This window comes from Carassius carassius, chromosome 33 (genome assembly GCF_963082965.1).
Source record: "Carassius carassius chromosome 33, fCarCar2.1, whole genome shotgun sequence".
Taxonomy (NCBI): domain Eukaryota; kingdom Metazoa; phylum Chordata; class Actinopteri; order Cypriniformes; family Cyprinidae; genus Carassius; species Carassius carassius.
Genome location: NC_081787.1, coordinates 437665 through 457297, shown reverse-complemented (window position 1 = coordinate 457297; position 19633 = coordinate 437665). Strand labels below are relative to the sequence as shown.

The 19633-nt window shown below is 39.3% G+C and overlaps 1 protein-coding gene across 1 annotated transcript in view; it reads left to right on the top strand.

Moving 5' to 3' along the window:
* Nucleotides 1–12532, top strand: part of fat4 (FAT atypical cadherin 4) — a 79413-nt gene extending 66881 nt beyond the window's left edge. Inside the window, exons 10-17 of the mRNA XM_059521222.1 lie at nt 230–334; nt 598–905; nt 3221–3306; nt 4203–4382; nt 4661–4785; nt 5827–6044; nt 7212–7473; nt 9119–12532. Of these exons, the coding sequence (XP_059377205.1) occupies nt 230–334; nt 598–905; nt 3221–3306; nt 4203–4382; nt 4661–4785; nt 5827–6044; nt 7212–7473; nt 9119–11007 (3173 nt within the window). The 3' untranslated portion in view covers nt 11008–12532. The remainder of the gene's footprint in view (nt 1–229; nt 335–597; nt 906–3220; nt 3307–4202; nt 4383–4660; nt 4786–5826; nt 6045–7211; nt 7474–9118) is intronic.
* The last annotated feature ends 7101 nt before the right edge of the window (nt 12533–19633 follow it).

Here is a 19633-nt window from a genome sequence, read left to right as displayed (position 1 = left end):
TACATGTGCACAGACAAACCTTCATGATAGACTTTCACCCTTTCTTTCTTCGAAACTTGGGTCCATTTACAAGGTGTAAGTCTTCGAGCTGTTTGTATTAGAAAGATAAAGTGTACCAGAGATATGAGAAAGAAAACACAGGGGATTCTGGGAGCCCCATATGAGAACAGTCTTTTTCGTCTGTCGTGCTCACCTCATTGTTTTCATTGGTGTTGTTTCATGAATTCAGGGAAAGCCTGTGAGTCCATCATCAATTACTGTGAGTGTAACCCCTGTTTTAATGGGGGTTCCTGCCAGAACCGGGTGGAAGGCTATTACTGTCACTGTCCTTTTGGTAAGTCATCATTTCAGCCCCAGGACCAGTTCAAGGTCCTTCAACTGCTGCTATTAATTCTGGACTGTGTGTGAGACTGTAATGCAGAAACAAATGTGTTATAGATTACAAAGAATGAATTGCAGTGTGAATTTGTCAGTTGACACATACTGTGGTAAATGTTCAACCATATTTTTTGTGTGTTGTTCTGTGAATGTCATGTTTTTTTCACTGCCTGAAATTATTACACCGCAGAATGAAAGTAAATCTCTCTCGCTCTGCAGGTGTGTTTGGAAAGCACTGTGAACTGAACAGTTATGGATTTGAGGAGCTCTCTTACATGGAGTTCCCCAGCCTCGACCCCAACAACAACTACATCTACATCAAGTTTGCCACGTTGAAGGAAAACGCCCTGCTCTTGTACAATCATGACAACCAGACCGGCGACAAGGCGGAGTTCCTGGCCCTCGAGATCTTAGAAGGCAGAATGAGGTTCTCGTTTAACTTGGGGAGTGGCACTTACAAGCTCATGACGACCATCAGGGTTTCAGACGGCCAGTTCCACACGGTCATCGCCAGGAGGGCAGGAATGGTGAGTCCTTTCGTTCGGTCTATTAATCAGTCTGAGAGGAACCTTCAGATTGGTAATGAAGATGTTTTACTCTGATCTTGCGGGTTTGAAGTTAAAGTGTTTTTGTTCACATGGGTACTCTAGTTGATTTACTAGATGGTCGTGTTTTATTTCTGCATCCTTTTCCGAGATATCAGTCTAAACTCTTAACTCTCCTGGAGTTGTTGCATTAAATCTCTCTGTAAATGGCTTGTAAAAACACTTCAGCACGCCATTACTGCAACACCTTAGCGTTGTGTGATCCGATTAATGTTCCCTGAAAAATCGTCTGAAAGTCTGTTGTAGGCCTCACTGAAGGGTTGGGAGTAGAGCTCATGAGAACCCATGAGAACCCAGCCCCTGCGGTGCAATAAAGAGAACCCGATCTGTGTGTTTGGAGAAGCGGATGTGGGTCACTTCGGTGGTTCTGTGCGACCATTTTCTTTTTTCTTCCTTTTCTTTCTAGACGTGAGCTTGAGCAGATGTTAAAGTCATACATGGCCCCTTGTTTTCCCCCATGGAGAAAGCCGAACTCTGACAGTCAAGGGTACTTTTGTTTAGTTTAGATGTCCAAGTTTACCCCACAGCCAGATGCGTGGGTTTTTGGCACACTGTCTCGAGCTCATGTTTTTTTTTTTTCGTTTTTTTTTGTGTACTAGAGAGTCGGAGTTTATCGAGAGTTGGGCTACGTCCATGTTTTTGCTCTTCACTTGTTTCTCCATTGTGTGTTGCAACTTAGATGGTTGATGGATTATAAATAGAAAATTAGAAATCAGCTAGCACACCCACATGCAGCATGTGTTTCCAAACACCGTCCAAAAAAGCTGCTTAAAGCCAAATCTATTTAATACAGACTCTGAAAATGCTCTTTGACCTCAAGATTTTCAGACCAATGCAGTCTAGTCGAGTACTGGATGCACACTAAACCACTCGTGCAACAGTTTGCATCAATCTTCTTGAGTTATGACAACATTATTGAGGAACTTAATTTGTAGCATTAACCATTTGTTGACTACTAAGTTGTTTTAACTAATTTCAATATAATTGCATGGTTTTCCCAGCAATTGTGAACATTCTCAAAACTTTTTTTTTTTTTTTTACTTTTTAAAAGGCCAAAACTTTCTTAAAGTAATATTTATAAAATGTTCCTATAACTTTATTAATATTTGAGATACGTTCGCATAACGTTGAGAACATGTTCTGAGATCAACATTCTCGGAAAGTCCTTATGATGTTATTTTCTCCTTGAACGTTCAAAGAAACTATTTGTAACCTTTAAACAAACAAAAAAAACAAAATAGTAAATCTGCTCACAACAGGAAAACTAGACATCATAACATTCTTAGAATATTAAAAATACACAATGATACATTTCGGATGAAAATAAAGTTGGTAGAATGTTATAGGAAACATTTTTGCAATCTTTAAAAAAACATTCTTATCACGATCAAGAAAGAAAAATCAACTGGATATTTCGGCGTTTTAGAAACATTTCAAAACAATGTTCCCACAACATTTTTATAACCTGAATGTTACCTGTGTAGAAATCAACTGCCCAGTTTTCAAAGTTAACATGACAATTTAGTTAATGAAACTGGTTTTAGACTCATTTCTGAAAGCAACCCTTTCCTCTGCTGGAAATGCTTTGCAGCGGTGTGCGACTCCTGGAAAAAGAAGCACGCTGTGGTCTGGTTTAGTCTGTTTGAAGTGCAGGGAGGCATTAATGCGATGGCCAGACGCTCGAGCCGTGCAGGAAGTCATCTGTATCAGCACTTAGCACAGAAGACAAACACGTCTTGTTTCCATTGTTAGTGTAGGATTTTCCTTTTATAAGCTGAAATTCCTCTATAACGCAAGTGTCTGTATTTTTTGTAAGCTGAGGTTGTGCTGTTGTCTGATGTAAGTCCTGCTTCTCAGTGCCTCTGTACTCTTTGTACCTCCTCCTCTGAGATGTTTTTCTCCCAAATGTCTGCACGGGACTCATAAAGCACTGTGAGGACAGCACAGATCACTGTAGAATGTCTGCTGGTAATTTATTCACCAGCATCTGGGTGTCGTTTTTTTCCATGTAGTATTCTGTAGGCTCAACAAAATACTCAAGACTTGACAAATACGTACAGGTCACTTTATTCATGTCATTTAATATACAGATACATTCCAATGTGTTTTTACTTTGATTTAATAATGCATATGGATTTCTGAGATGCTGAAGTAGAATGCTGTGAAATGAAGACTTTGAGAGTGTCGGTCTCACACAAGCATCATGCTGAAGTGTTTGTCTGTCTGCTGTGTTAAAGGCTGCGTCTCTCACTGTTGACCTGTGTGGAGAGGAACAGGAACCAGGATACTGTGCGGTCAGCAATGTGGCCGTTCATACTGACTGGTGAGAAACACTCATTATACAGTTCCTTTTATACTGTATATCCCACTATAGAGCGCAACAGTGATAACATGCCAAGAGGCCGGGGTTTGAAGGAATTTTCACTTTTCACCACAGAGTCTGACATGAATCACAAAATTGCTTTTTCTTTTACTAAATAAATAGATATAATTATGTGTGTGTGTGTGTGTGTGTGTGTGTGAAAATAATTTAAATGAAAGGTTTTTAATTATTAATAATTTTGTTAATCAAAATATATTATTGGTAGGTCTCACTTCAGAAATGTGGGTGTAAGATTAATCACAAAAGTAAAAACATATTTTATATAAACAATATTACGTATAAAAATATTATACATAAAAGATTACACAATATATGTTGTGTATATATTTCTTCGTTGATATATGGTAACATGTTGTTTTATTAAAATATTACAATTATTGGTAGATGGTTGGCTTCAAAATTATGAGTAGTTCTTTAATTGAGAATTTAGAGCATTTAAATAACATTTTGGGACTTCTACACAGCAAAAAAATAATTAATAAATAAATACATTTCTCAGAATTGTAGTCTTGTTTTCAAGATACATCAAGATACATTTACTTGAGAAGCAAAATGACATAAGGTACTAAGTCTTGTCTAAAAATTTTTAATAATAATTAAAATTTTGTTTGTTTTTGCTTCAAACAAAAATAAATATTTGCCAATGGAGTCAGAAAAAGAATCCTAATTCAAAGGGAAGACAAAAGGATTTTTCTGACCCCACTGACAAATATTAGCACTTGTAAATATCGCTTAAGTGCTAACGGTCAATCTGTCTTGAAAGATGTATTGTTGCCAATGAAAGTCACTTGCTCTTCTGGAAGCTGAGTGTTGGTCTGCTGTGTCTCGTCTCTCAGGATTCTGGATGTTCAGCCGAACCGTCTGTCTGTTGGGGGCGTTCGGTCGATTGAAGCCCTCCTGCATCGTCGAGGTCAGGTGGCTACACATGACTTTGTTGGGTGCATCATGGAGTTTGCTGTCAATGGACGTCCGCTGGAACCGTCTCAAGCTCTGGCTTCACACGGCATCCTGGACAGGTCTGTCACCAAACACAAACACACAAACACAAACACGAGCCGTGTCACTGAACGACAGCTCATTCGGCTCTCTGGACGTCTGTGAATGCAAAATGAAAGCTGGCTCCAGCTGCTGTGAATTTTCTGGAGCAGCTTGAATAGTGTTGGTTTTATTTCAGGTGACTGATGCTTTGAAATGAGTGCAAGCTCTTTTGCATTTATGCTAATGTTGGAGTCATGGACTCTTGTGTTGCTGTGATGTTCCCCGCTGAAGGTTTTTGTGCATCTTCCGTCCACAGATGTCCCAGGTTAGAGGGCGTGTGTGTCGCCGAGCCCTGCAGACATGGTGGGACGTGTCTGGACATGTGGTCATCGCAGCAGTGCCAGTGTACTGAGGGTTTCACTGGGCACACCTGTGAGAAATGTGAGTTTTTGCAATCTGGAATGATTAAATCTAATATTTTCTTAACAATTAGTTATTCATGCATTGGTCAATTTTGAGATTTTGGGTTATGTCTTCCGACAGTTGGAAAGGAAATACATAATTGTTTTTATTGTATTGCACTTAATCTATTTGCGCCCGTAGGTTTCAGTTCCAATCCATATCTTTAAAGAGTCTTTTTCCACTTCAGCAGCACTTAAATGCACAAAAACGTATAGTTTTATTCCTCTCTATATTCTGACGGTTTTTACTGTGGGGTTTGTTCATATATCACAACATTTTATTCCTAAAAACTTGGTAAAAAAGCATATCTTTAAAGGCTGAGAGTTTGTTTTTTCCACTTCAACAGCACTTACACACACCAAAGCATACAGATTAATTCCTCTCTATACTCTGAGTTAAGGTTTTCAGTGAGGGGTTTGTTCATATATAATTCACGTGTATTTTTATAACATTTTATTATGTTTGTTTTCTGGCTGTTGACAGTGTTTTCAGATTTATGTGTTGAAGAGAGTAATCCACAATCCCCTCCGGAAAAACCTTTAACTCTTATATTTCAACAGCATCAAACTAATTTTGAACCTGGCTTTATCCACATTTCTGTTCTTGAAATGTATTCAAATGAGCATGTATGCATATTTAATTTGGACAGTGCCTCCGTTTGCATATTTAAATGTGACCTTTCAGAAAACATGAAAAACATTTTATTTGGGTAAACGGTTTGACTTTATTCACCTGTAGTGTCAGTAATACTTTGAAAAACATGACTCCACCACATTATACAGTAAATACTAACTATGTGTGTTTTCCATTGGCCAGAGCAACAAATGACAAAATAACATCAGAACCAGTCGAAAGCATGTTGTTTGGTTTCTATATATGCTGCTGAAATCTTCATAACAGTGTATTAAACACCCAATAATTTATGTGAGAGTTAAGAATTGTCATTTTTCTCTTTATCTCGTGATGACATGCAAACATATCCATGGAGTCTAAACTAGAGTCTTTGTGTTGTTCTCTCAGACATCACTGCAGATACAGCTCTGTCTCTGGACGGTTCGGGTCGTTTGGACTACAGTTTGAGTCAGAGCCGCAGGAGAGATGTGTTGTTGGCACGAGCGCTGGCGGACCCCGGCCGACCCGTCCCGGAATACAGCAGCCTGGAGCTGAAGTTCCGCACTCGCAGTGGCTCGGGAACGCTGCTGCACGCACAGGAGAGCTCCAACTACACCACCATCAGGGTAAGTGTGCTCTGGGATCACGGCCAGCCGGCTGAACTCACTTCCCCTCGCCTCTGCATCCACAGCAGCTGCTGACAGGACGTCCCGTACAACTAGTGAGGCCGCAGAGAGCTACTACTCAAAAACACACAAACACTTTCACAGTATCTCAGTCTCGCACATCTCAGATGTGTTCTTTGTTCAAGATGGATTCTCCAATTCCAGATTTATATGTCTGTAAATAATTTTTCTTCTCCACTGCAGTTCTTTTCTGTTACCCAAACAAAATTATTTTTCCCAAACAAAATAGTTTTTCCATTTCAGATTAGCACATGCATTACATAGCACGGTTACAAAATCTATCAAGCTGCCTACTTATACAGCATGTCCAACAATATTGAATTACTTTTGAGTATTGAAATGTTAAGGTACCACAGATGCACTTCAGATGCTATTTATTATTATTACATAATATTATTGTTTTAAATTAGCTTTTATTTTTAGATATTCCGTTTTTATTTAGAAGTTTAAAAAACGTTAAGTGACGTGGTCAAGTATGCTGACCCATACACGGAATTTGTGCTCTGCATTTAACGTGACGTTCTTCTCGGAGATGCTCAAATCCTCAGACTCGGAAGTATATGCATTTCAATGGCAAAACTGTCAACTCCTAAACATAGAGCTTACGTGAATCTGCTGCAGTCAAGTGGTGCAAGTCGTAGCTCTCACTCTTCAGTTATTACGTTTCATTTAGGTGTTCATTTTAATTTGTGCTTATTTATTATTTTAGAACTTACTTCAGTCAGATTCCAAGGAAATTTTGAAGTTACATTTTTCCATCACATATTTAATTTCAGCTTTATTTCAGTTATCGTTTATGTTTTAGTAGTTGTAGTTTACAGTCACAATGCTGCTTTTTTTCAAATAAGTTAGCATTGCATGTGTGTTTTACTAAAAAGGCTATACCCAAATGCATGCATTTGGGGGGGAGGTGTAAACACACCTGCAGACAAGTCAAAATATTTAAAGATAAAATAAAAAAATATAGTTTGGAACAGAGCTGATATGAGTCTTAACATTGTCGAAATGCGGCAAGATGCATCGCGTCATACTACAGGTGAAATCCTGCATTATTCTTGAAATGCTTACACACATCACATTAACTGATCTTATCTCTCTCTGTTTCAGCTGAAGAACGGTCTGCTGCAGTACGTGTCTGACGCCGGTGTCGCTGGTAAGGTGGAGAGGATTGTGGGAGATGTTGTTTTGTCTGACGGTCAGTGGCACACACTCCTGCTTCAGAGAAACGGATCATCCACCATTCTGCGGATCGACGAGTCAAGAACGAAAGTCATTCTGCACAATACGCAGGACTTCGGAGGGATTGACGTACACACACTGTCTCTCGGGGGTGTCCCGACCCCATCAGCACAACAAAAAACCAGCCCAGGTCAGTTCCTTCAGTCCACGTTCTATAAAACCTCTTATAATGATGGCTATAAGTTTCATTGTGGAGACTACAATGCAAACATCCCGGTGACTTTTGCACTGCAAGCTGCTTCCAATAATATATGTAAATATTTTAATCAACAGAAATGACTCTGACAAAATCGCATGCTATGAACTAAACAATTTTACCATTGAGTAACATCTGACTCGCAGGCAATGGATGTGTCATAGTTGGCACGCTCATTCAGATTTTATTCCCGAATTCAAACTTGAGAGTGTTTTTCCTCTACGAGTGAAATCGACAGGAGAAAGTTCAGAGAAAGTGTGCGTGTTTGTGTGCTAACTAGGTTAAACAGCAGACTGCCGACAGGAAAAAATATCTGAACTTTCCTCTGCAGGACCTGCACAGTGCAGCAATCCACAGACACTTGTAGACACTTCAGACTAGAGCTCTCACAAAGAGAAAAGACAACCGTTTAGCCTGCGATAAGACTGGAATGTTTATTAGAGCTCCAGACAGGCTGAGCAAGATGTGTTCGGTGAAGTCTCATAGGATAGTGAAAGAATCTTTTAAACTATTTTTGATTTTCTTTAGTGTCCCTCACTCATGTCTATAGTTTCAGAAGAGATCTCAATGTTTCAAACTTTGCTCTGATTCACCAAGACTCAAATGGCATTTATATGAACATGATCTGATCTGCTATCCACACTACTTTTGTCAACTATTGACTAACTTTTGTCCGTCTCAGATGTTTCTCCTGATATTTCTTAGGTGAAATAAAACAAAGTTGAAATCTAAATGAAACCTTACTAAGGAAACTCAGAGCAAAAATATCACAAGCAGATGTTCATATATGGTCAAATTGAGCTGTTGGGTTGTAACCCACTCTTTACTGGCAATCTAAATATTAAAATGAAATTATCCAAACTATTTTAATGTAAACATGTTTTGTGCACGTCAGGTCATGCCATTTCTAGATTCCAGGTCTGGAAGTGGGAGAACGTGAAATAGAATTGGGTCAATATGCTTTTTTGTTCTAATAAACAAAACCAAATGTTCTGTGTTTGAATGGGACATAAATTCAATAAACATTGATTTACATTGTTGATGGTTCATCGTTAGGCAACATGATAGTGCAGGTCTGAATCAGAAACATTAAGATTTTCCCAGATGGTGTAGTCTTAAAAGGTTGCTTTTTTGGCTTGCAGGATACTTGTGCTGAAGAGAAGAGTCTGTTTCTTTTCCTCCTGATGTAAAAGCGACGATTTGTTGATATATTTCCCAGGGGGAGAAATTTGTTAAATGTTGGCTGATACTACAGCTATCACAATGCCAAACAAAATGTCTCCCTGTGTAGCGTTAAACTAAGCAATGTCCATTTCTTCCAGTCAGTCTCATTTCTTTGTCATGTTGGGGAAGCTCTAGTATCTCATTTAGCCAAACGACTGATTTGCATTGTACATTTTATTGCTGCTTGTACCATTTAGCCAAAAATTCACCCATTTAGGACTGTTTGATTGACATCGAAACAAACTGTGACTGATTACTTTTTCGCCTCTTAGGAGCGGGTACACCTTAAAATAGTACTCGACTGTTTCTGAGTTGATTTGAGTGATAGTTAATATTCTTCTCTCTGTATTTCTAGGTTTTGATGGGTGTTACGCCTATGTGAAATATAATGGAGAGATGCTCCCTTTCAGTGGTGAACACAGGACCGTCTCCATCTCCAAGACTGATCCCTCTGTGAAGATCGGCTGTCGTGGCCCAAATCTTTGTGAGAGCAGCCCTTGCTGGGACGGGCTGATGTGTGTGAACCAGTGGTACACCTACCAGTGTGTCCCACCAGGTGACTGTGCCTCGAACCCCTGCCAGCACGGTGGCAGCTGCATGCCCGGCGCTCGTGGAGGCTTCACCTGTGCGTGTGAGGAGTCCTACACGGGCAGAGTCTGCGAGAGCCTGGTGGCCTGTTTGGGAGTCCGGTGTCCACAGGGTATGGAGTGTAAGCTGGGAGCCAACGGAGGATTCACTTGTTTTCCGAGCGCCACCACCGAGGAGATGGTTCTGCCCATCTGGGCAGTTCCTGCAATTGTGGGCAGCTGCGCGACTGTCTTGGCATTGGTGGTTTTGAGTCTCATACTGTGCAACCACTGCAAGGGCCGCAAGAAAACCAAAGTGCCAAAGGACGAGAAGAAAACAAAGGAGAAGAAGAAAAAGAAAAAGAAAGGCAGCGAGAATGTGGCATTCGATGATCCAGACAATATTCCGCCTTACGGAGATGACATGACAGTCCGGAAACAGCCAGAGGGAAACCCCAAACCTGATATCATAGAGCGGGAGAATCCTTACCTGATCTATGACGAAACTGACATTGCACACAACAATGAAACCATTCCCAGCGCCCCCTGTGCTCCATGTGCAGGACCAGAAGCAGACATGGAACACTACGACATTGACAACGCCAGCAGCATTGCTCCATCAGATGCAGACATCATCCAGCACTACAAACACTTCCGTAGCCATACTCCCAAGTTTTCCATTCAGCGCCACAGTCCATTGGGATTTGCCCGTCAGTCCCCTCTTCCACTAGGTGCAACCAGCTACACCTACCAGCCAACCTACACCCAGGGGCTCCGCTCCACCCCTCTCAGCCATTCAGCTTGCCCCACGCCCAATCCCCTGTCACGTCACAGCCCAGCACCCTTCAACAAGCCACCCTCCTTCTACCGCAACACTCCCACCCGTGAACTCAACTTGGCACGCCGTGAGGGAAGCCCTCTAGATTTCCACGGTGATGTGTGCCAGCCTGGTATGTTTAACTATGCCACACGGTTGGGTAGGCGCAGCAAGAGCCCTCAGACCATGGCGGGCCACGGCTCTCGGCCTGGGAGTCGTCTCAAACAGCCAATCGAGCAGATTCCATTAGAGAGTGGCCCTCCTGTGGGGTTGTCCATAGAGGAGGTGGAACGCCTCAACACACCTCGACCCAGGAATCCCAGCATCTGCAGCGCCGATCACGGGCGCTCATCATCTGAGGAAGACTGCCGTCGACCGCTCTCACGTGTCCGGAACCCTGCGGATGGCATCCCGGCTCCGGAATCCTCCTCTGAGAGCGACTCCCATGACTCCTTCACCTGCTCGGAGATGGAGTACGACCGTGAGAAAGCAGTTTCCTACAGTTCTCGCATGCCCAAGCTCTCGCAGGTCAATGAGTCGGACGCCGATGATGAGGATCATGGAGGGAGGATGCGACAGAGGCGATACTCCAGTCGACGTGCCGAGGGTGGGCCTGCCAGTGGCCACAACACACTATCAGAGTATCAGCACCATACTTTACCCCACAAACTGGGCCAAGGGTCCAACAACTTCAACTGGGACAACCTACTGAACTGGGGTCCGGGGTTCACCCACTACGTGGATGTTTTTAAAGACTTAGCACTGCTACCAGAGAACTCTGCTGCTAAAGACATCGAAATGAAGAGTGGCGATGGCTCCATCACAATTCTGAATGAGGGCGAAACCGAGCAGTATGTATGAGAAGCACTGAGACCTCATCTCTTCGACCTCTAAGACTGTATTCAGGAGCCATTGCGAAACACACAAAATTAATTTCTGAAATTTGATTAAGACGAACTTAAATGCAGAAAGGCAGAGAACTGATTCAAAAGACGAGCACCAAATACCCTTCACAGAGTGCAATAAAGAAACACACTAGGGGTTGCACAGACTAGTCATTTCGTTAGTTGATTATCATTATTGATGTGTTAGGTTGACTAATCATGGATTATGCAATGGTTCATCCCAGTGTATTTGCATCCCATTTTCTTTGTACAGTATTGGCCAATTTTATTGGACCTAGAGCACTTTGCGCTCACAAAGCACATTGTAAGTGAACCCCACTGGTGCTATGTAATGACTAAGTTCTTCTGAGTGTTGCATTTACCAGCAGCAACAGACCGCTGATGCTGGATACCATGTTATGAGTCACTTATGTTAAGATAAACAGAAATCCACACGTAAACGAATAGTTGTGCAATCTCTTCCGACAAACACACCAACGACTCAAAGTCTGGAAGAGGAACTGTGAGAGGTGAGGCACTACCACAAACACACATATGAAGTGAATCAGTTCTAGTCCATCTGTTCTGTCCTGTGAGTTCAGAGTGCTAAAATAAAGTTGGCCATAATCAAAGGTCGTTGTGACCCTCCAGCGCTGCAGCCCTGGAGTTTGGGCTCCGTCCGTTGGGATGATTTTCCTTTGTGTTAGTGCCTCGACCTCTAGGAATCACATCCATGAGCTCGGTGTGAAGAGCAGGGCCATATTTGGCTCCGGTTCTGCACACTCCAGCCAAAATAGAAAGAAAAGCTCTGGAACCATCCGCCAAGAATGGGTGTTTCTCATCCTGAATAACTGGCTGCCGTCTAAAACAACAAAACCTCCAGATATGAGATTTATCAGGCCTCTGCCTTCTGGATATTTGAGGATTTACATTTGGGAGCACGGACACTATGACTTTGAACGGTTGTTTGTATTGGTGTGTTGCAGGTTTCGTACAAACACACTTGACCTGTCTAACGCAATGCCCACCTGCTACGAGACTATGAACTTGTGTACATTTTGTATTAATGTGGAAGCTCTTGGAAGTCAATGTTCTCTGTGGTTTTGTGGTTTTTGTTGTTGTTTTATTTTGTTCAGTGTTTTTAAAATGTACTGTTTCTACTTTTTTTTTACTGTTTATTAACTTAAAGGTTCGTTTTTATGAATATTTTTCATATGCTGGAAATGAGGTTCTTACTTTCAGCGGAAGTAAAATTGAACTTCTTTTTTTTTTTTTTTTACATTTGTTACTTATGTAACATCAGTATTTTCCACTATTTTGATAAAACTATAACACAATGTCTGATTTATACGTGTAAAAGCCAATAACAGAATAAAAAAATATTTATTTAAAAAACTCAATTTTGGTTTTGATGTGATGAGACTAAACTGATTGAAAGCAAGGGAATTAAAAAAAAAGCTTCAATGCATTTCACTATGAAAAGCTGCTTTTTTAGACAGAAAGAAATTGATATGAAGAGAATAAAATATTTAAAAGCTGAGTTTGAATGAAAATGAGTCCTGATCCAGGAACAAAAAAAACAGTAAAACAATTACTGTAGTAGTAGTAGTATTTAATTAAAAGGTGACACATAACAGTCTGAGCAGCACATTTCACTGTAAATTAAGTAAAGTTGTAATGAATCTGTCAGTGTAGCTTTACAAAGAGGCTGTTCAAAAACAACAGACACTTTAAATTATAGAAGGGAGGTTCAAATGTCTGAATGACAATTTCTCCCAAAATTCTGGCAAATGTAGCTTTAACACTCTTAAAAGTCAGGATATGTCAAATTAAAAGAGACACATTTAAAGCTAATTCTAATCATTTAAAACTAGAAATGAAGCATCAGCCAGAATGAGCAAAAGATCTGCATTGCTGAAGCGTTCATGAGCGACGGAGCTGTTGTTTGCTAAAGCAACACTGCTGATTTTGCACAAACTTACAGGAAACGACTGTGAATAAACAATCACACGTTCTATAAACCAGCGTGTCACTGAAGCTGCCGAGACGCCAACGCTGCGGTTTTGGGCTACTTTAAAACTGTTGCTGTGACTGGATTTTTTTCCTGTGTGTCACACATATTTTATCAGACTTACAGTATATAACCTACACAATCATGGCTTTCATGTGAATGATAATTTAAATCAATTTCCAAATAGGGGTTCACACTGATTTTGAACTTTTTGAACATTTCAGGTTTTTATTTTTGATGAAGGTAATCTCTTTCAGGATGGTTTCAGAAAGTTATCTGAGACTGTACTGTACAGTACACACCCTCAGTTCTCTCTGGAACCTTGTGAAGTTTGGATCCGTCTGATTCCCACAATCTGCCTGACAATCCTGTTCCAAACACGTTCCGTCCATCTCCTGTCCATATGTGTGAAGAGGACATCTTTGCATTTAACTCAGTGTAGACTGCTTTGTATAAAAGCATCTGCAGAATAAATATAAAGGTTTGTCTGCTGATTATTCTCACTCAAACAGGCCTAAGCTTTAAGAGGGAAACCAAAAAGTTGAAAACTAACTCAAAAATCTGTTCGGTGGAATCAAATCAGGCTCAAACGATGTAAACAAATTGGTGAACTTATATCAAAGCAGCAGGAAGGAAAAGACAGAAAATAAGAGTTGATTTATGAGAGAAAAGAGTGCTCGAGAACCAGTGTCTTCATCAACACTCTTCACCGAACACTGGGCTTTATACTCAACAACAGCTGCTCCCCGTCAGCTGATTGGAGCACAGGGAGAGAGGGGCGGGGCTAATACTGATTGCCTTTCCTTCTACACCAATCAGGTGATCTAGAAATTATTCAAATATTCATTTTATTGGGTCACACACACACAAACAACTGCATTGTCATACATACTGACCAAACTATGTTGATAAAAATAATAATATATGGCAAGTAATAAATAGTTTTGGCAGCCATATATTTACAGATATATATATTCACTCATGTAGATGTCACACACATCCTTAGCTACAGAAGTAACTTTCACAATAAGTGTAATCTCAGAACATCAGAGTAAATAAGTAAAAAAATAAAAAAACTTAAGTTACAAAGTACTTTAGTATTATTTTTCTATCTTTACCCAAAATGCGGTGGTGTGAGCATTATGGAGCATTAAACACTCTCACGTAACATCTTTTTAAGAAGAGCGACTCATAGAAGTATTAAACTTGTGATGTTCCAGGAAATCCCTTATATGGACACAAGTCTTCTTGTGCTTTAATGCTTTTGTCATATTAAAGAGATACTCCACCACAAAATGATTTTTTTTTTTCATATCGTTCCAAACCCGTAAGCTTCTTTCATCTTTGGAACACAATTTTAAGATATTTTGGATGAAAACCTGGCGGTTACTTGGCAGTCTATGGGACAGTCTCAAGCCAAGTGTGTTCCAAAGATGAACAAAGCTTACGGGTTTGGAATGACATGGGGGTAAGTGATTAATGACAAAATTTCATTTTGGGATGAAGTATTCCTTTAAAATGTGCACAAAGGAATCCATAAGAAGAATCAAAATTGTAATTTTATTACAAGTATCTGATTCCAGCGAGGGTGTAGAATTTAATAAAGAAACTCGAGACAAGTCCCCACCAATATCCAGGGACTACTAAATTCCCAGTCTCTGAAAAATGGTCCGTTGAGTTCCTGGGTCAATGAAACCCAACATGGCCCCGCCCACTTTGTTGACTTTTTCTGGTGGCGGGGTTTATGCAAATTTTAGGTTTAGTGATGTCACCAAACCAGGAAGAAACTAGTTGTAGTCCTTACCAGCCGTGTGTTGTAGGCCTTAAAAAAGCTAATTCTGTCAAATAAAATATTTATCTTTACATTGAGCTTTGAGCGTTGATGTTCATTACATGCTCACTAAAGTTAAAAAGGTCAAATCATAATCAAGGACCCCTTTAAACCATTGCATCACAAAATGATTCACATTTCGAAGCGCTCCAATCGGATCGTGGGTTAAAGTTTGAAATATTGCATGAATTACATTTGACTGAAATGCTTGTATTTGAATGTTCTGCATTCTAAAGTTGATAAAACTGTAATGTAGCATTTGAGCTGTGTTTATCAGTGTCCATAACAGTGACTGTACATTATGCCTTGGGTATGGAAATGACATATTTTGAGTTTTGGTATTTGGGATATGGCCACTGCAGTACTTTGGGCTATTTTTTACTGATGTGTGCTAGTTTTGTCACGCAGACCTGACAACCCTTACTCTACATAATATCATTATGATGTAAAATAAAGTTTCTCTATTTTAATATACATTAAAGTGTAATGTATTTCTGTGATGCTCCGCTGTATTTTCAGCATCATTCCTCCAGTCTTCAGTGTCACATGATCTTCAGAAATCATGAAAATATGATGATTTATTATTAGAATTATCAACAGTTGTGCTGCTTCATATTTTTTTGGAACCGCTTATACTTTCAGGATCCTTTGATGAATAAAAAGTTAAAAAGAACAGCATTTATTTAAAATATAAATCTTTTCTAACAATATACCCTACTATTGAAAAGTTTGGGGTCAGTACATTTTTTTATCTTTCTTTATTTAAAGAGAAATTAAAACTTTTATTTAGCAGGGAATTGTTAAGAAGCGATAGCAAATATTTATATTGTTAAAAAACATTTATGTTTTGAATACATTTTGTTTAAATTTTTTATTAATCAAAGAATCCTGAAACAAGTATCGCAGTTCACTTTATACTGGAGTTATCGCTGATGGAAATTCAGCATTGCATCACAGAAATAAATTATATTTTAAATGATATTAAAATAGAAACCATAAATTTATATTGCAATAACATTTTTTAAGATTACTGTTTTTTTTCTGTATTTTTGATCAAATAAGTGCAGCCTGGTATATACTATGATAAAGCTGTTTTTGTGTGCAGGCTCTGAGAACAGTCTCCCAAACAGTCAACAGTGCATCAATACTGTCCTTCATGAGCTCATGGTGCTAAAACAAGCAGAACAATCCTTGAGCTCCGTCCATCTCGCTCTCTCCAGTCTTTGACACATTTCGTGCATATTTAAGCAAAGACAAAAAATCCTGCACGGTCCACATTCCAGCCTGAGAAACAGGAGAATGCAGAGAATACTGGCTCTTGGCAGCATCTTTAGACGACATTAATTTCCACAATAACATTCATTGGCTAATTGTGTGTCTGTGCCGGTGAGCGGCGTGTTTAGCCGCAGGCTTTTTCCCATGCTCTCGTCTCTTTTCTCCTCCTCTCGTGCATTCATCTGTCAGGTCTCAAAGCTTTGCTCTTCATGCTAATTGTCCCTCAATAGGAGCGTCTCCTCCCACTGCTATAAAGCAGCTCACACACACACACACACACACACACACCGAGTCGAGCTCGGAGTCGTTTCTGGTGTCAACCTGCTGCAAACACAAAGCAAGGTCTTTGAGAAATATGAGAATGGCATTAAAAAATGTTTGCCCACAAAAATCCCACACATATTAGACATTAAATATTAAGAGTTACTTTTTGACAACTAATAACACATGCAGTTAATATTAAAGCATTTCAATGAAATAAATTGTGAGCTACTCTCCTATACTTGGATGCAAAAAAAAGTTATTCAATTTTTTCACAAAATTTTGTGTTTTTTTGTTATCGCTCAATAAAGATCATCACGAAGTAAAACACTTGTTCGGAAAGCTTTTTTCTCACAATGTCTCACGTGTGAGAAAAAAATAGCAAGACAAAAATTGAAAATTAAGATGTAAACTTAGAATTCCAAGGTAAAAAAAATATATATATATAGAGTTCCATGTCAAAAATTTAGAATTGAGATAAACATGTCTTTTTTCGTGGTGTGACAGCTGTACTGTGTATCTGTGTATGACGGTGTAAAACACGACTCAATCAGTCTCTCTGTGAAGTTAACAGCGTCTCTAACAAACCGTGGCAGTCTGGGTAATAAAAGCCCTTCAGAAGCGAGAGAATCTTGACTTTAATGGGTTAAAGGGGTGAAGAAGACTCGTGGACTCTTGAAAACCTTGTTAATTGTGTTCGTATAGACCTCTGCGGGCCCCAGAAATCAGCCTCGAGAGACACACAGAGAGCTTTTGATCACAGACTCCAGCAGAACAAACACTTCCACATCTCAATTATTGAGTTATAAATAAAAAAGCTTCATTAGCATCAATTGCTTCCACATTGTTGCTATTTCTGTGTCATTTTCGTTTTTAGAAACACCGGCGTTCAGGGATCAGAGCATCAGCTTCGTGTTTGTTTAAATTATGATTGAAATGCTTCATTTTATACTGAAATTGCTGTTTAATTAAAATGGGGGATAAATATTTACTTTCTTGTTTCCACGTCTGGAGGAAGTGTTATTATGGATTATAGACTCTATGTGTTTGAGATAAAAACATCTTAATGCTGGATGTGTTTCATCTTTTGTCTTCTCCAGATGTTCACTGATGGACTGGAGTGCTGTGGATTATTGTGATGTTTTTATCAGACTCTCATTCTGACGGCACCCATTCACTGCAGAGCATCCATAGAGCACCACAGTCCCGCCCACAACCCGAGAGAGCTTTGGTGCCGGAAGTAAATTTCCCATTTGTTTCTCCCATTGACTTTTGGAAATATCCATAGCTAAAGAGTTTTAGAGCATGTGTGAGGATAACCAGCTACGGCTGAACTCATAAGCATATAACCAGTGTTGGGAAGGTTACTTTGGAAATGTAATAGGTTACAGATTACAAGTTACCCTGTTTAAAATGTAATAGTAGTGTAACTTTTTCAATTACTTTATTAAAGTAATGTAACTAATTACTTTTGAGTACTTTTTGATTACTTTTCTAAATTTGTGAAAATTAAAGAATAATAAATAAAAGCATATACATCAACTTAAATACAGTTATCTAATAAGCATGTGACGTATTCTGTAATAAACTCCTGAAACATTGGTGTGTTTTTTTAAACAGCTTTCTCTTTGTATATGATGATAGTTTTCTCAAAATAAGTAAAATGCACATGAAGTGACACAGAGCAGTTCTAGAAATTATGTTTATGTGCTCGTGTACTCCTATATTGAGGCAGCAGAGGTTGAAAACACTGCAAGCTTCAGTAGGCCTATAGTAAATGAAACCATGTCTTTGCCATTAATTCAGACTGGAAAATTCAAACTCATAGAAACAAATTCATGGACAAAACAATTTTTTGTATGGACCTGACATAAAAAAGGTTTAAATCTTTAATTTGGGGACATGCAAAATAATTAAAAGTTGTCTCCTGAACTGCACCTTCACTTCCATTTTTCTCTTCAGTCTCTTTATTTTGCCCTGTTATCCATCTCTCTCGTGACTTTAATACTCAAGATTGAACCAAACTATACTTTACAATACTCTACAATACTACAATATCTTTATCGAAAAATCCTAATACTGTACACGAGTCATGTTTTTCCCTTACAAAAAATTACCATGCTTTTATTAGCCTATATAAAAGTAAAATAACCTTGTTTTTTTTTTTTTTTTTTTTTTTTTGCAAATGGATTTGTATTTATTCTTAAATAAATACATTTGTAAAATAATTTTACATTTTTGGTTACCACAGTTAAACAATAGTAACCATTTTCTCTGGATTTATAGTTAAATATTAAAATGTTAATTTTCGTAAGGGTTGTGTTGTTGTCTGTCGTAGCTCCCCCTAAATCTATAAAAAAAAAATTGTTTTTTTTTTCAGCTAAATTACTACTGTAACATTACAACAGATAATAATGATGTCCTTTATATAGTATTTTGAGTGATGACTGATGAGCAACGTGCTGCTGCTTGATTAAATAAATAGAAAAACAAAGACAAAAAAGCATTTTTACAGATGAAACTGACCTGAAACCCTGAACAGTAGTTCTGCTTCTCTGCTCCAGCAGTCCTCTCTCTCTCTCTCTCTCTCTCTCTCTCTCTCTCTCTCTCTCTCTCTCTCTCTCTCTCTCTCTCTCTCTCTCTCTCTCTCTCTCTCTCTCTCTCTCTCTCTCTCTCTGTCTCTCTGTCTCTCTCGCATTGATTACTCTGAGTCTGATCCAAACCGTTTGGCGGAGGCGCGGAGAGCGCGCGAGTCATGACTAACAATTCATGACTTATTAGAGATTTAATTATCAAATGGCGGATTCGCAAATGATGGCTTTAGTACATTCGGCGTGCAATTATACAATAACAATATTAAAATAGAGGGGCAAATCATCTGCCAGGCCACCGGGAATTGTCCCGGTTCTCCCGGTGTCCAGTCCGCGCCTGATTTCCACAGACACGCAGAATGTGCAAGTCATATATTGCATCTTTGGGGCTTAATATTTACAGACACTAGTCCATGTCATGTTTTGATTCAAGTGTACTGACCTACTTTTGATTTAGTCATCCAAAATGCGGCATATTCCGTCCGCGTTAGGCATTTCGTTTTTATGACTGGATTCTTCGAACCAGACTGTGTTTCCGCATCCCGGAAATTATTAGGGCGGTATGTCTCAGAATAGTCAGTGCAATTTGGGAAAGAATCAGTTAAATCTGTATGTGGATGTGTGTAAATATTCA